At 46.3% G+C, this 18059-nt stretch overlaps 1 protein-coding gene across 1 annotated transcript; it reads left to right on the top strand.

Moving 5' to 3' along the window:
* The first annotated feature begins 886 nt into the window (after positions 1 to 886).
* On the top strand, positions 887 to 16282 carry marchf7 (membrane-associated ring finger (C3HC4) 7). The gene is made up of 11 exons (XM_080526362.1): positions 887 to 932; positions 8676 to 8856; positions 10208 to 10354; positions 10606 to 10780; positions 11157 to 11324; positions 11463 to 12783; positions 13208 to 13377; positions 13709 to 13812; positions 14357 to 14458; positions 14675 to 14723; positions 15319 to 16282. Exons 2-11 carry the CDS (start codon positions 8686 to 8688, stop codon positions 15462 to 15464), a joined length of 2553 nt encoding a protein of 850 aa, XP_080382488.1. The 5' UTR covers positions 887 to 932; positions 8676 to 8685; the 3' UTR covers positions 15465 to 16282.
* Positions 16283 to 18059: the final 1777 nt, after the last annotated feature.

Genomic DNA, 18059 nt, shown 5'->3' with positions numbered 1-18059 from the left:
TCTTCAATAAACATTATTAAATATCGTGACCTTTTATTCAATAACTTGTAAATTAACTTAACTTAAAATAAACGAATACTGTTATAAATGTTAAGGCACTCGTGTGGGCTATCATGTTAATACCTTGACGTACACACAGCATACCATGAAATACATTTAAAATTGTGCATATCGTAAGGAAAAAAATGATTGTCAATTTGATACCAATACCATATATTAAAAACGATAAAATGCTTAATGTTTCTACATGTCATACCAGCTTTCGATCCCCGCACATCAGACAAAGAAGGCGTTCCATCTGTAAGTCTACAGGCTAGTATTAGTATTAAATTATCATCATCATAAACATTTTTAATTTAACTATGATCATCATTATCATCATCCAGATAGAGCCATCATCGCCATCATCATCATCATCATCATCATCATCATCATCATGATCATTATCATTATCATCATCATCACAACCAAATGATGGGCATTATTATCCCCTATGTTACAACCGCAGGTACGGGTACAACCATAAAGGACACAAAACCTTCTATTATCTTTTGATAAAGCATAACAAATCCCACGTGGTGTGGCCCGAGGCGGGACAAGTACGATGACACAGGCATCGGATTGGCTCGACTACACGCCCATCGTCACTCTCAGAGGTACGTATTTCCTTTTGGTGTCTAATTACATTGGCTGCGTTCGTAAGTTCGCTCTGAGAGCGCCGGAGGGCTCACTGGGGTTAACGTCAGAAAGAGACCAAACAATTTGATTGGACAAGAGGCATTCCATGAGTGCTGATCAGATTTCCAGAACGAATTTACGAATGCAGCCTTGGTAAATCACATGACCTCTAGTCTATATCAACCCACCGTAGATATCAACACGCAGACGCCATCACTGAGGTTGATTGCAGTCAGGAAATCTTAGAAGCAAAGGTGAGTTTTCCGCTGCTGTTGAAACAAGTTGTTAGTTGTCTGTTTCTATAATGCAATCCTTTGACTTCGCCTAGGCAACGACCAAATTGATTTCTTCGATCGAAAATTACGTTGGTTAAAAACGGGGCTAGATTGCAACAAGCTGAAGCTCGCTGTCATGTGTGTGTATATATATAGGCCTATATATAGATATATATCTATATCTATATATACGGGTCAACAACAACAGCATACAACCAGGCCGCTAGCAAGAATGTAGCTCAACATGTTATTTTTATGCCACTAGCCTGCCAGCTAACTAGCTAGCTACTGTGGTGTCAAGCATCTGACAGTGGCGAGGTAACTCCCTACGCTGCGTTTTGGTGTTGTGGAAGTGGACCCAGGCTAGCAGTGAATTGTACCCAGGCTAGCAGTGAATTGTACCCAGGCTAGCAGTGAATTGTACCCAGGCTAGCAGTGAATTGTACCCAGGCTAGCAGTGTGCAGACGGTCTAACAGGAGAAGTTGCGAGATGTTTCTGTCACCGAGCCAGCAGCGCCTCTCCTCTCTAGCGAAAGGGGAAGAAAGTAAAGAACCATTTTGAACACAGGGCTCTTGAACGGCCTACACATCCTACCACTGGACGGTAGCTTCATATTTGGACATATTGACATGTTGTACTGCATTATATTTTTAGGGAAACATTTTTTGTCAGCCTAATAAAGCAAAATATCGCCCATGAAATCCTATCATAATGGGTGCGTTCGTAAATACCCTGTGGAAATCTGATCAGCACATGGAATGCCTCTTGTCCAGACATTTTGACGTTGAACCCAGTGTGCGCTCCCGCGCTCTCAGAGAGAATTTACGAACGCAGCCTATGTAACTGAAATATTTGGCTATGTATGGTGGCACAAGCAGTTCAATCCAACCAACTACCTGTTCTGACACGGATTTGTTTGATAACCAGAGATCCACACGGCATTTTTTTTTCTTTACAATCGCTAGGCCTATTTTTTTTTTTAGCTCTTTGAGACAGAGACTGGCAGCCACCTCTGCTCCCTGAACGCGTTTCTTAAATTTAAACATTTAGTTGGCTAAATTCATAGGGTAAAAACTTGTCGGGTAGGGTAAAATCATGTTTTAACTATGATGCAGGGCCAGGTGATTGATGGTGATGATGACTACTACCTGTTTTGACTCCCCAAACAAAGTTTACTAAAGCATCAATAACTAACTGCTCCCCATTCAGGCTGCACAAATAGACGAGAACAGTGCAGTGGTGTTTCAATATCACTGAATAAAACCCTGCTTCAAGATATATCCTGGTTTGTTGTTCCTTCTTGCGGAAAGTACTCACCAGAAGAGCAGTTTGATCCTTTTTTTTCTTTTTCTGTGGCAGTGGTGTATTACTGTTCTGGGTGTACACTTTCCCCTCTAGCAGGTAAAGTGGAGTAGCGGGTAAATAGTCACCAGGCCTTGGTAGCCCGCGTTCTTGAGTCTGGTTGCTTGGTGGAAGTACTGTAGCTGTTTTTTTAGCCTCCAGGTTTTGGCCTTGAGGCTACGGTACCATTTCTTGGACGGCATCAGCTCGAACAGTCTGTGGTTGGGTTGACCGGGGTCTTCGATTTACAGGGAACAGTATCGGCCTGTTTACTAGCCTGGAGCCAACTTTACACAGTACATAGTCCCAACAAGCCGAACAAGTTTGGCATGCAGTTTTGGTTGCCTGCTGATGCAGAGAGCAGATACATGGTAAACGGTGCCCCATACCTGGGAAAAGAAACCTGAAGAGCAGTCGCCTGGTCAGCTGATTGGAGAGAGAGAGAGAGAGAGAGTGGTGAAGTTGGTGGAGCCCTTCCTGGGGAAGGGAAGAACTAACAAGTTATTCACCTCACTTGGCTTGGCAAAGACAGGCATGAAAACAGGTCGGGGTGAAAAAGGTGAGAAGGATACGAGACCGCTTCCCCCCCCAAAAAAATAAAATAAAAACCTCATCGGATCTACTGTATATGATTCAGGGAAGTCACCTATTTTGGATTCAAAACGGCTAATATCGACAAAAGGTGAGCGATTATCATGCCTGCACCTAACACCAGCCTAGTTGGCACAGTCAACAAATGCCGCTTTTCCACTACAGGGCCAGCCCGGGTCGACCCGGGCTGGCCTGCTTCTTTGGCGCTTTTCCATTTGTCGGCCTGGGTCGGCTCGGGTCGCTTCTTTAGCTACCCTTCGATACCAGGAACCAAATTGAGACCCGGAACCTTTTTGCCAGGCTGCGTGTGACATGTGACGCTGCACACCGTTGATTGGTCAATGGAAATCGTCACAACATCGTCATCGTTTGTGTTCACTGTACACCTCTAACCGCCATCTTTAAATACCACATTCGCTCTTGGAAAATGTCACTACAGTTTCTGTAATAGCTTATTAATAAAGATTCGAAAAATTATGCTGACCATCGTATTATCTTAGTTTAATGTCATTTCAATGCATCATAGAACTTTTATTTACAACAAGCATAACACAAAAATCGCTATTATGCACCGTCTTTGCCCGTGAATAACACTGGCTATGGAGGTGGTACAATCACAATACTCCTTTGCTAACTTCACCATCGGTATACGGTCATTTTGAGCCCTTAACCTCCGCGCTGACACCCCGAAGTTATGCTTTTAACCTTAAACTCAATGAACCGGGAGTTCACCCGCTGCTGCAAGCGTATCTATAACGAACGTGGAGATGGAATGAGCCCTGCGTCAGTCAGCCTTTCCGTAGAAATACATCGCTCCGTTATATATCTAACGTTACATGTTTTAAGGCTGATCTGTGCATGATAGTGCTGCATTATGTTGATCTATTTATATCGATCTATTCTTGCCAATTCCTTATTACCAGTGGAAAGGGGGGAGGCTAAAACACTTTGAATGGGATAGATAGGACTTTCCGTTCAATGAAGCATTGATACTCGCGAGTTCATCTCGCTTTTCCCCCCGTTGATGTATTAAACAATCTAAGCAATCTAATCAGAGCAGTTGTTATTATGTAATATTATTGATGGATGTGCCATTTTTGATGGACAGCAGTGAGCGGATGACTTGATGTGAAAGCATGTATTTGACTAATGCTGATAATCTTGCTCCGAAACCGGAGCTGTCTACAGCGGATTCAAACTACTCAACGTGTCAGGAGAAATAAAAATAGAATTGTGTCGGCATTTCCCTGGTTGCGAGATCTAAACTACTAGAACTGAAATCGGCAGGTAACAGGCACGTAACATCCATATGCTGTATATATAAATACATATGTGACTACCAGCAAGACACCGGAGCACTCTATAAACGCGGAGATTGGAGCCCCGCGTCAGTCAGCCTTTTCGTAGAAATACATCGCTTCCCAATCCCTGGTTGCGAGATCTAAACTACAAATCTACTAGAACTGAAAGCGGCAAGTAGGCTAACAGGCACGTAACATCCATATGCTGTATAAATTAGAGATGCTCCGATCAGGGTTTTTGGTGCCGATCACTGGAATCAGTGATCTGCCGATCCGATATCACCGATCACCGATCACAGCGTCGAAAATGGCAATTGAAGCATTCTATTTATTGTGTAGCATTATTTATGTTTAATTATTCTTAACACCATTGACATTGTATATTAAGTATTCAAATGAAATTAGGAGATGAGAAAGTATCATGAATTGACAACCATCTGTTTTATTGAATTCACAACCACCTGTAGCTTACTTCAGGAAAAACAAATAAAATGTGAAAATAAAAATCATAATAAATAAAATGTACACTGTCACATCAAATGTGCAACATTCCACTCGAATGAGAGGAACTAGGGGCTCTTAGAGAACTTGGAGCTTATACTGTAGCTTTCCTGAGGAACAATAAACATACCCAAACTAAACTGCAACATAAACAGGCTATAGCCAAATATAAAATACTGTTTCAAGTCAGTCAGTTTCAAGTCATATTTAGGAGGAGATAAGACAGCAAGTCAGCAATAATCAATAAAACAAAAAAACAAAACATTTCACCTAAGGAGATTTCAGACTCAAACCTTACTTCTGATTAAGCAGCATCACTGTCAGATTAGCCTTGAGAAATACAAGCATCTCAGCGTTTTTGGCACTCAGCCTGTTCCTCTTATCATCTCAAATATGTCCTGCTATGCTGAAAAGTCGCTCGCTATCTACACTTGTGCAAGGTGCACAGAGAAAGACCTAAAACTCTCGCGCTAATAGTTGTTGTTGCTATGGACCTTAGTCTAGCTTAGTGACTTCCTGCTCGCGGGGTCACATGACGTCGCTGAACACTACCTACACTACGCTCGTGAAGTCGCGCTGGAACTCTGACCAGCACTCGTGGAACACCTCTCGTCCAATCAAAGCACTCGGTCCCTTTATGACGTCGAGCCCAGTGTGCGCTTCGGCGCTCTCGGAGCGAATCGACGAACGCAGCAAATGCCGTATGATATTCGTGGTATTGAAAGTCCTTGCGTGCGTTCCTCCGCGAGGAATTTCTTTTGCGCAGACATTACAAACGGCATATTTGTTGTCTCTTTCCGACACTGTGTAATATTTCCAGACTGGCGACGCCATTTTGTTAACTGATCGGTCGTGTTTGATCGGCCGTTTTGAGAACTCCGATCAAAACCGATCAAGGCCATATCGGCCGATACCGATCGGCGCCGATCAGATCGGAGCATCACTAGTATAAATAAATATATTTGACTACCAGCAAGACAGCGCTGCACTCGTATCTATCAGCCTGTCTGTATGTCATAATGATGTCGTGGAATGGTCATTGAATGCCGATGCTGAGATACTATGCTGATGGACCATTCGTTGACTGTCTTAAATCAAGAACAGAGATTCCGACCCGTGTTGAACATCCTATTTCCTTGTCAAATTGTGTATGCTGTGCACCTAATCTATCCTGAGATGACACAACGCATTTAAGATCACAATCCTCAATAGATTGATTCCATCGTTTTACCGACAAGAAGATTCTACAATCTATCAGCCTTTCCGTAGAAATACATCGCTCCCTGTATAACGTTATATATCTAAAGTTACATGTTTTAAGGCTGATCTGTGCATGATGGTGCTGCATTTTGACATAATTCTTAGCGCATTTCCCCCCGTTGTGCTGTGCCGTTCCGTAGTCCAGAGCTTCATCATCCCCCTTCTAAAACTGCCATTACCCCTTTCCATCCCTGGCGTCATTTGATCAATGAACGTGGTATTATACATATTTACATATGACATATTTGTTGTTATTTATGGAAGTGTCCGGTTGCTGGAGGAACCAGGACGCCGGCTACACTGCACAGTTTAGCCCGAAATAGAGAGAGTGCTTTACACCCAGAGAAGTTATGCTTTTAACCGTAAACTCAATGAACCCGCTGCTGCTCTAAGCAGCACCGCGCCAGCTGGTTGAAACTCCCGTTGACAGCGGGGGGAGAGAAAAGTTTTAACAGGGAATTCGCTCCGCGCTGTGTCGACGGTGATGGCAGTGTCGTATCGACACCATTCAAATGGTTTTGGATTACCTGTCCTCTCCCCTATCCGGACACGTTTGAATTGTTATCCTAACCCACGGTAAACCGAAGTTATTAACCGGCAAAGGGTGCCTCCGGGCACCGTGTTTGTCTGTGAATAACACGACACACAATGATACTACAGTTCATAAAGCAGACAAGTGAAGGCAGTGGTTTTAAGGGTTCAAAAAACATGACTTTATTATGTGTACATAGCTTCCTCTCCCGGTTAATAATATACCACATGCCGAGGAAAAGGCATACGATAGCTTCAAGTTCCTCCATGTCGCTATTGTTGTGGCTGTGTTGTGTCTCGTGAAAATATACGTCACCACCATGGCGCGCTTTTATGACGCGTAACTCCGCCTACTCCTCCTACTAGTTCCTGGTCTGTTGTGTATAGTGGAAAACCAGAACTGTTCAAAAGCGTGCCGAAGCGAGCCGGGCCGCTGGTGGAAAAGCGCCAAAAATCAGAGGGGAGCCCCCCCCTGTGCAGGAGTGAACAGAGCTATTCACAACTAAGGTACTCAAACATGACTGTTTATCAGTGCAGGCCACAGAATGTCACTGTTCTCAGCACTGTGCACCAGACAGTTGCCATTGCCGGTGACGAAAGGACGAAACCTGAGACTGTCACCTACTACGAAATGACAAAGGACGACGTCAAGGTAGTTGACAAAATGGCGAGGGGGGGGTTGCTATCGGTGCTATCTGCGCCTAACGTGATAGCCTATAATAATTCTTATTTATTTATGACTAACATTATTAACTTTTCGGGTTGGCCGCCACTGGCGTGAAGGGAACGCAGCACAGTGCAGGCGTCTGCTATATAACAACCTGTTCTTTTTACCTCTTTTTGGGTGGGGGGGATCAAACCCTTTTTGATGTTTGTATGATGTCATACAACATGTAGGTGTTCCACAGGCACTAAGATGCTCTACTTGGGTTTTTCTTGCTAAATATTAGGGGATGCATAAGTGCAGGAAGACAACAATGCCTGGGCTGCATTTCATTCCAGAGAGTTCTTCCATCCCATGTGCCTCACTTCCCTTTACAGACCGGAGACGGATGGGCCGTCGTAAGCTAAAACTCCACCTCGATTTAGCTGTGTGACTTGCACGTGCCCAGTCCTATCAGATCTGGAAAGGGGATCTATTTTCGGTTCGTTATGAGACTATGGTGGGATAAATTAGACTATGGCTGGCCGCCACAGTCTAAGTAATTAATGGGAAACACTGGAGGGAACTTTCTGGAATAAAACTCTGGGCCGCGCTCTCATATGGGTGCTGTTGTGTTCCGCATCTGATTCAGGAATGTAGCTTTAATAAATGATCCTGCTGCAGCTATCTCACGTGTGAGGCCGTTGCAGCTCCCTGTCACATAATGTCAGGATGAAGTGACTCGGCCCAAGGACAGGTGGGAGGATTCGATGCCAAGTAGCTGTTCTCAGGTTATGGTGTTTACAGGCCGCAGCGTCTGCTGTCTCAGCGGTTTCCTAGACTGTTATGGCTTTATCAGATGGTAGCATCCCAGACTAGGGATGCTCCGATCTGGATTTTTGGGGCCGATACCGATCACCGATTTGTTTCCTCAAGATCTACCGATACCGATACCGATTTTTAAAAAAATACATAACTGACTGGATAGCCTAAATATTTTTTGCTTTTTAGACAAAAGTTTTGATCCATTAGGCACCAAGCAAACGCAGACCCATTTTTATGGCATAGTAACGGTCTGGCCTATCACCCAGTTAGGGCCTGAAGCCCAAGTCAGTCGATATGGCTGTATAAAAGACATCATAAACGTGGCCTTCATGGTTTACATACTGTTACGTCCTCCTATGTTTTCTGTTCAGTTATCTGTCTTCCCCAGAAAAAAAAAAAAGAAAAAAAAAGATCGGTTTTTGCGATCGGCCATTTTTGCCGATCACCGATCGAGTCATTTGGAGTGAAATCGGCCGATTTAAATCGGTGGCCGATAAATCGGAGCATCCCTATCCCAGACCCTCGTCTTAAAGATTGCAGTTTGGGGGGGACACCTTGTCATATCTTGTTGTTTAGCCAGGCAGTAAGTGAAGGCTGTTCATTCGAAAAATGACAAGATATAGAACTGAGAGTTGTACAACCATGTCTCGTTAAGACCTAGCCTATTCTTTGCACAATGTTTTGTTTTGAAAGTTTTGTCTTAATTTATTTCTTTGCCCTCTTCACAGCCAATCAACGATGGATTCCAAGCCTTGGAGGCTGCCCTCCACATCCTCCTATTCCTCCCCTTCATACACTCCCTCCTCCTCTTCCTCACTGAGCTCCAGCCGGCTCTACAGCCGGGGGAGTGTGCTGAGCAGTGAGCGCTACCCCCGGTCCACATCCAGTAAACTGGACCTCGACCACCAGGTAACTGAAACTCAATGCTGCTGACTGGAGAGACGGGCTACATTCATTTACTGAGCATGTGTTTTGTGGAAGGGCCACCATGTATGTTGCTTTGAGTACGTCTACATTTTCTGAAAGTTACAATCAGTTGTTGGAGTTGGATGGTAAACAAAGCCTCTTTAAAGATGTATACAATCTTTGACCGTGTTCTGAGTTTTCATCCTTCATTTTAGGCTCCGTTTCAAACACACACACAGATCCTTAGCCGAGTCATAGGATATGAATGAAGGCCCATCATAATGTTTGTTTACCAAATTTAAACAGGCAAAGACCTCCCAGAGAGTGGCATGTGGAGAACATCGCAAATGAAACAAATGTTGGCACGTTCCAACAGTCTCATTGAGTTTCCAACAGTCACATTGAATTCACAAACGTCTGACCAAATGTGGTTCTACGCCTTGTACTTTTCATGCAGAGAAGTCTCACAGTGAAGTCATGTAAGCTAGTAGTGGTAGCTAGCTGGTAGACCACTAGGCCGCTGTCTGTAGGCAGTGAACCAGGGAAGGCTGGTGGAGGTAGAAACCAGGGGACTGGCTCATTGTAATGTAAGGTATTAAACACGTGATGCATCTTGTTGATGTTATAAGCAGTGTAGGCCTGGTCATTTTAGTTTCTCTTGAGGACCGGACTCTGTTTGCGTTCTAAGTGACGACTTGTTGCTCTTTCAGCTGTAGCCCTCAGTGCCTCTCTCTCTTTCTAGTGAGTGTCTTTGTGAGATGGTATCTGTGTTGCAGCTAGGCACTTTAGCTGGTCTTTTTATAGGCCAGCCTAGATTCCTGACCAAGTGTATTTTAGCCAGCTTGTCCAAGGACTGTCCCGTGTCCTGTTACTGCGGCTGTGTGTCTCTCTTACTGTTTTTTTTCTCCAGAAGAGTCCTGGACTCGAAAGCACAACAAACAAGTGCTCTGTTCCACGACTTCATTGACCTGTTTTGCCAACAGGGCCGAGTAGCGTTACAGAACTCCCCGGAATGTTCATGTTTTAGTGAACTTGCTTGAAATGATGTCGTGAAATATCAGTGTGCCCAATGGTTGAAACGGTCATATCTAGGGTGTTAAAATGGTCATTGTATGTTAAGAGTTATAACACTGCTGCCTGTTCATCTGTTAAACCTGCTGAGGTTTGATACTTTTTGTTAATATTTGTCCCCTGAAGAATCTAGTTCTAACACACACAAAATATTTAAATTAGTTTGTTCCTGTTGTCCTTTTACACTTGTTCGTCTTGGATTCAACCCATGTAGGCTACATCAGGAGCGTGTGTGCGCTCTCACTGAACCCTCACCCTGTGTGTTTATTCCTCTGCGTTTCAGAGCTCACGTCTCTTCAGCTCCCCCAGAGTCTATGACAGCTCAGACAGCCGCCAATCCAGCTGGAAGCTCTCCTCCTCCCTGAGCAGCAGCTCCTCCGCCTGTGACCGCCCCTGGGCCGACACGCCCCTGAGCAGCAGGAGCAAACTGGTAAACTTCACAGCTAAACATTTCACGGCTGTTTGCTGATCCAAGCTATTTCTGTATTTTTTTTCTTTCCCCCTCCCTTTTTTCGTTAATTAGTTTGTGTAGTGGTATTGATGGTGAGGTTGAACGCTGCCTTGGTCTTGGCGGCACTTTGTGACGACACCTTTGATTCGATCGATTGATTTTGAAAGCTTGCATCAGCCTAGACTAGCTTCAATTTGGACCCATCTAGTGTGTTCTGGTTGTTTCGTCAGACTGATTCTGAGAGAAGAATCGGGACCTACTCGGGACTTCTCAGCAAAATCGATGATGGGGATTCCAAAAGAGCCAAACTGTCCTACACCAACAGATCAGCGTACGCCAGGACCCCCACCTCCTCCGTGACCGGAGGGTCCTCATACTCCAGTAGTGGGCTCAGCAATGGCACAGGTAACCACCTCCATAGCTCTCACATGCATAGCTTAACCACAAATTGAAAAGTTTGGCTGATATACAAACACACTTATTTTGGGTTGAACTGAATCTTGCGTTAAGTCAGTACCACCAGTGTCTATACACTCGTTATGATGTAGAGGATTTGTGATTTACCAAATGTTTGCATTTTAAGTGGGCCAAATCTTTAAGATTGCGTGATCAATGCCTGTTCTAGTCTTTTAAATATGAGGTTTTTTTGTTGTTTTTTCTTACTTTAAACTACTTGTTAACCGTTTAAATAATTCCTAAAGCTTTTGTCATTTAGCCAACCAATATTTTTATTAACATGCTTAACATGCAGGTGAATAACAAACTGACACATTGTATTTAGATTCTTCGTGGAAGTCCTACCGCCCCCTGTCCCGGTCGTCATCGTCCTCCTCTACCTCCTCCTCCTCCTCCTCAGAGCCCCTGTGGTCCCGGAGGGAGCTGGAGAAGAGGAGCGAGGCCAGCCTGGCCGAGCCCAGCTATCGCACCTCCGGCCTGACCTCCTCCTTGTGTAGGGCCTAGTCTGTGTCCACACACACACACACACACACACATATACGCTCACTCATAGACAGTCCGAGGGAATGGTAGATTTCTCAGACGTGTCCATTCTGACTTTCCCCATTGCTTTTCCTTCCTGTGTGTTCAGATCGACCAGACCGCGTCACCTCCACCTACGCACAGGGGGCGCGGCCCAAGGACTACTCGTCCTCCTCCACCCGAGAGAGCAGCTCCCTCAGCCGCCACCTGTCCTCCACCTACCAGTCCTCCACCTACCAGTCCTCCACCTACCAGCCCTCCACCTACCAGCCCTCCCCTCTGGCCCGAGACCCCAGCACTCGAACCACCGCTCGCTCCCTGACCACCACCACTGCCGCCACCACCTCCTCTTCTCTCTCTTCCTCTCGCCGTGCCTCTCGGGAGCCACCTGACGCACCCAAGACCACACTGGGGGTCTCCTCCTCCTCCTCCTCCTCTCGTGCCTCCTCTTGGTACACCCCTCCCCCCGCTCACCGGGAACCCAGCCCTCCCCCCACTGCTCCCCCCCCCGTCAGCCCCCCTGTCCTCCGCCCCACTCTGCCCAGGCCCAACCCAGAGGGAGCCGTGCCGGACGGCCGGCGCTCGACCGTCCGCCTCCTGGCCCGCCTGTTCTCCCGACGCTCCAGCCAGGACTCCAGCGGCTCCGGCAGCGCCCGCTCCTTTGACTCGGCCGAGGAAAGCCCCGCCTCTTCCCACGTAGGGGGAGGAGGAGGAGGAGACGGCCAGAGCCGCGCCCCTCCCGCCGCCGCTGCTAGCGAGGAGGGCGCCAGGACCTCCGTCAGCGCGGAGCCTGACACCAGGGGTTCTGAGGCTGCCCAGGCCTTCGCCTTCCTCAGGAGGCGTAGAAGGAGTCTGTCCACGGTCCAGGAGACCCAGACCCAGCCCAGCGTAGAGGCCTGGAGAGGGGGCGGTGGCAGCAGTGGTGGTGGTGGAGGAGGTGGAGGTTCCTCCTGGCTCTCCTCCTCCCTCCGCACCCGCTGCACTCCCTTCTTCCCCCGCCTCCGAAGAGAGGGGCGGGACGAGAGCGCACGCCTCCACGCCTCCAGCGGCTCAGAGGAGGGCTACCGCGGGACCCCATACCCCACCGGGAGAAGAGACAACCCTGAGCCCAAAGCTGCCGAAGAGGAGGAGGAGGAGGAGGAGGAAGACGATGATGAGGAGGAGGAAGATGAGCAGGAAGCGCAGGGGGCTGTGGGCGCGGCAGTCTCGGTGGCGATGGGCGCGAGCTCCACCCTGCAGGAGGAGCTGCGAGCGGCCAGCAGGAGCCAGCGGCTGGCACGGGTGATGAGCAGCCCGCTGTTCCGCGTACACGACAACTTGATGATCGCCGTGGACATGAGCGGCACCGCCAGGAGCCAACCAGAGGGTCAGGAGAAGGAGAAGCCCCTCCCCTCCAGAGACCCAGAGAGGCTTCGCAAGATCCAAGAGAGGTGGGCCCCCCCCCGCTCGGGTCTCTTTCACTGCAGAACCAAGCTAGGCCCGGGCTGCGTTCAGCACGGCACCACGTTGTGGAACGGTAGACGCTGAGTGGGATCCTTGGGGACGACCAACCGACCTTAACCATTGTGAATCGCAACGTCAATGTCGCAGCTGTCCCCAAGCAGCCCACCTAGCATTTAGCGTTAGCGTTAATGTTCACGGGAATGAATAGTGTAGATCAAGACAACGCCTCACGAAATGTAGAATGAAAAGACTCAATCGTGTAACACAGCATGTCGTCAACCTCGTACCGCTTTTCTACGGACCGTAGCTTAGCTTGTCTATCACACATTTTTCCGTTTTGATTGGGACTACCCAAAATAAAAATAAAAATAAACCAAAATAACGTCGTCTCCTCCTTCTCTCCTCCCTCAGCCTGCTCCTGGAGGACTCTGACGAGGAGGAGGGAGACCTGTGTCGAATCTGCCAAATGGGTGAGGAGTCTCCCTCCAACCCCCTGATCGAGCCCTGCCGCTGCACGGGCAGCCTGCAGTACGTCCACCAGGACTGCATCAAGAAGTGGCTCCGCTCCAAAATCAGCTCCGGTAAAGCTCTCTTCCCTCTAATGACCTTCGGCTCGCTAGAGGAAATAATGTTCCTGGAATGTTTGTGTGGTAGGAGGGAGAGGGGTGCGGGAGGGAAGGCCAGGGGAGGCATTTTAAGGCCTGTGCAAGTCTGCGAGGAGCACAGTGTTTGGTTGGAAACAGTCCATTCTGTAGCCCCGGTAGGATGCTTTATGATCAATGAGTCCCGCTTAACACGTCGACTTGGGTACAGTTTCAGTGTTGATCCAAACAGATTGAACTGTGCCTCTGTGTTGTGGAAAGTTGTTTAATTTTTCTCAACATTTATTCCCCCCCCCCTTCTTTTGTCCAGGCACTAACCTTGACGCCATCACCACGTGTGAGCTATGCAAGGAGAAGCTGCACCTGAACATTGACAACTTTGACATTAATGAACTGTACAAGACGCACGAGCGGGTGAGCTTGTTCTGGAAGCCCAGACACGGGGTTAAGCCTTCTCCTGGACTAAATAGCACCTTCAATGGTCTCCACTGAAATTGCTATTCAGCTGTTGGCAAATCATCCCTATGTTAAATCTTTTTTATAAAGAAAAAAAAGATAATTGATTAACTATTATACACACTTTGAAGGGTTTGTCCATGTTACATGCCAATGGGAGAGTGGTGCAAGCGTTGGAGCTGTTAAATGATTCCTAGTAGGGATGGGAATTGATAATGATCCCTATGCCATTATCGATTGGATTCTTTATCGATTCCTGATGCATTTTCTGTGTGGGGGGAAAAAAGGGTAGGCCTACACAGGGCTTCAGCATCAACACTGCTGTTTTATTATCTCTGGAGTCTCTGAACACAGTGTAGAATATCTGCCTCATAACATTTGAACATGTTAAAATGAATTACAATGCTCCTTTTCTTAAAAGGATATAACTTGGAAAACAAATCTAAAACTGACTGATAAAATAAACAATGTCTAACTTCTTTCTAACTCTCTCTCGCTCCAGTCTGAGTACGAGTTCTTCAGTTGTGGCCTTTACCTGGTGGTGATGCTGCACCTGTGTCAGCAGAGGTTCTCTGACGTGCTGGGAGCTGCCAATGACGCTGGGGTGAGAGCACGTCCTCACCACGCACTCGTCTTGGAACACGTTCCTCATGGGAACGCGTTCCTCTACATGACTAGGAATGTAACTGTGCTCCTGCTAGGATTAGCTAAATGGCTCAGCATTTCATTGTATTGAATTGTGAATGTAATGGATATCCATGAATTCAAATGTAGAAGCATTCTGTGTTTTTAAAACATTCTCCCCCCCTCTCTCGCTCAGTTTTTCAACCTGGCGAGAGTCCTTCACGAACACATGGACAATCTTGAAAGTATGTTTTTGTATTCAATGGCTCCATTGCTGTGTACATGTATGTTGATTTGATGACTTGATGTAAGATCATTCGGCAAATGAAATGATCATTGATGCCTAAAACTAAACTCAATAGACCGTTATTGATGGGTAAGTGTATGACCCGCTCTGATTATGGAATTTACATGCATGCATATCATGAAAACAGCTCTGCACTTATGGGCTTGCTGCTCTGAAGCCGGCAACAGCTGTGAAGAATAGTTACGGCAGTCAAGTCCATCCCTCGGATTCTTTGAAATCATTGTGCTATGTTTATTTATTTTAAATTTCAAGTTTATTTGGTTTTAAAGTGCATTTTCACCTAGGTCTCAACACACTGTACATCATATAAAACCCAGAACATCACATAAATAAAAGCCTATGGGAACGCTGCACAATTGACGTGTGGAGGGGAGTTGCAATATTAACAACCTGAAATAACATCTAATGCACATTGCCTAAGCATGTTTTATTAAGTTAAAGTGCTTGTTTTGGTCAAAATAATTTCAAATGTATTTTTCTTATCATTCATTATAAGCTAATAGTTTTGCTGGTGGTGGTTTTCCTCCTTCCAGGCTCCTATGGGATAGCTGATGAGGAGTTTCCAGACAACAGACCGTCTATTGACTTCAGCGACATGGATGATGACCTTGAAAAGGAGGAGTTTGATTTTGAGACGCATTTTTATGAGACTGATGAGGACGAGAGGGAGCAGGATTGAATAGTTGCCTACCAGTAAGGTCTAGTTGCCCTCTGTTTCGATTTTTCGAGTGCAATGGCGGCTCACGGGGAAATTGAGAAGCAAATGCCAAGTACACAGGAAGGTCAAAGGTCGTCTCCTGCCTGCAATGTGGTTTCTTAGATATGCAGACCTTAATGTGGGGGGGGGGGGGATTTATCTTTTCTCCCATTTTTGTCATTGATTTCCAGATTTGAGTGCACTTTCTAATGCGCTTTATTTAGTTAAAGTTAAAACATGCAAGTGTTTTGAACTGTTACACCACGAGTGCTTTAAATGTTACCTGGACTAAGGCATACCTGGCTGTGGTGGGATGTGTCAAGAGAGATGGAATCAGAAACACTGACTTATTATTAGCATTTGACTTGCTTTTGGGAGATGGAACCAATTGATCTCTATAGGTATAGAAATCCGTGGTTGGAACAGTGTTGTAAGGGGAGAATATATCAGTGGTGGCAAATAATTCCTTTCTGTTGTTTTCCTGTGAATTGTCCTTTGATGTGAGTTTTCAAAAAGTGTGTTATTGCGGCAGGCGGAAAAGATCTCCTATAGCGCTCCTTAGTGCAACATGGTTGTAATAATCTGTTGCTAAAAGAGCTTCTCTGCTCTGCCACAGTGTCATGTAGGGGATGGGCGGTATTGTCCATGATGGACAGGAGTTTGGTCCTCATCCTCCTTTTGGCCACCTCCTCCACAGTGTCCAAGGTGACACCAAGGACAGAACTAGCTTTCCTAATTGGCTTGTCTAGCCTCTTGGTGTCACCTTCCTTGTCTGTTTTCAATGTTGCGGTATGAAAATGCTATTTTGCTTGGCCTAAAAAAAAAAAATGTTTTCATGATTTAATTATTGCAATAAAGTTTAATTAACTTTTATGAAAGAATTCATCTTCATCTTCACTGATCTGAAACTGTAAAGAGAGGAGCATAGAATAGAAACATAGACCTTCTCCTTCAATGTGTTGAGTAGGAAGTGAGGATACAAGATATTGAGTTCCTAACAATTGAGAAAGGGCTGTAGAGGCAGACACCCCCCCCCCCCACACACACACATACTGTTCTTCAGCAAGTGCAAGAAAGCGAGACATTTGTCTTCAGAAGGGAAAAGGGGAGGTTGACCCCATTACATGTAACCTTTTGTTGGGATAAATGTTAGAGCATGATGGAACATGGGTACATACACCCAGGGGAAACAAATAGACCACACACCTAACCTTCAGTAAGGAAACCATGGAGGAAACTGTTCTACTGTATCCAGCTCCATACTATAGATTATGGGTGGTATTCTTGGAGTCCACATGCTTAATTCTATATTTGTGCATGGAACCAACCAGTGCAGAATGTAGCAGACATATGAAGAGAGTACTAACGGTATACACAGGAAGAGGAAACCATTAATGCAAAAACATTTGTTTAGAAGAGGCCAGATAAACACTGACATTGTGAGAAAGTGTTACCAACCTTGGTCTCCTGCATGGAAGACAAGCACAAAGACCAAGCTAAAGCCTAGGCATTGTCTAGTCTGGAGAGCTGACATGTCTTAAAGGCTCAGACAAGGTTACTCATCACAAGTGTTGAGCTGATTGCTGTCCTCTCCATGAGCACTCACCATTGAGGTCCCCCAGGGCTCTGTCCTAGGGCCCTTACTGCTCTCCCTCTATGCCAAATCTCTTGGCTCAGTAATTTCCTCACATGGTTTCTCCTACCTCTGCTACGCAGACAACACTCAACTCTTCCCATCTTTCAACCCCTCTGACTCACAGGTGACAACACGTGTCTCTGTGTGTCTTGCAGACATTTCTGCTTGGAGGTCAGCCCACCACCTCAAGCTCAACCGTAACAAGACTGAGCTACTCTTCCTCCCTGGAAAAGCCTGCCCTCTCCAAGACTTCTCCATCCCGGTGACCTCCTCCCAGACAGCCAAGAACCGTGGGGTGATCCTCAACAAGCATTCATCCTGTGTGGCGAACAGCACAGCGACAGCACACGCCTGCAGACATTTCCTCTACAACTTCAGAAGGATACGTCCATTCCTCACCAGAGAAGCAGCACAACTCTTGGTCCAGACTCAACCCACCTTGACTACTGCGTCACACTTCTGTCTGGGCTCCCCACCATCAGATTCAAGACCCTGGTGCTCGCCTACCGGGCGGCAAAGGGAACTACGCATTCCTACATGCAAGCAATGGTCAGCCCATACACCTGCCCGTTCACTCCACTCTTCCAACTCTGCTGGCTGACTGGCACCTCCGCCTCTATGAGGTTGCAGCAGTCGCGCTACCTGGTCCCAGCTTTTCACCATCCTGTCACCCTGCTGGTGGAACGAGCTTCCCACTGTTGTTAGGACTGCAGTCACTCCCTATCTTCTGCTGTAGACTGAAGATCCATCTCTTCAGGCTACATTGTCCCTCCTGAAACCTCTCCATCCCCTATACAGTTTCTCCACTGTATATTTATGCACCCAAATTATTGTGGAATGCACTGACAGTTTACATTAGGGATGCAACCTCAGCAAATATTTTCAAGTCAAGACTAAAAACCCATCTTTTTAATATTGCCTTTAAATGACTAAATTATTAA

The sequence above is a fragment of the Nansenia antarctica genome (genome assembly GCF_963989245.1).
Source record: "Nansenia antarctica genome assembly, chromosome: 3".
NCBI lineage: Eukaryota > Metazoa > Chordata > Actinopteri > Argentiniformes > Microstomatidae > Nansenia > Nansenia antarctica.
Note: the sequence above shows the minus strand (reverse complement) of the source record. Positions and strands in the feature narration are given on the sequence as shown.

Excerpts from the sequence above, each read along its gene's own strand:
- marchf7 (XM_080526362.1), top strand. The coding sequence starts at position 8,686 with ATGGATTCCAAGCCTTGGAGGCTGCCCTCCACATCCTCCTATTCCTCC. Across the intron at positions 11,325-11,462 it reads CGGCCTGACCTCCTCCTTGT|ATCGACCAGACCGCGTCACC; the intron begins GTAGGGCCTAGT and ends CTGTGTGTTCAG. Across the intron at positions 13,378-13,708 it reads CCGCTCCAAAATCAGCTCCG|GCACTAACCTTGACGCCATC; the intron begins GTAAAGCTCTCT and ends TCTTTTGTCCAG.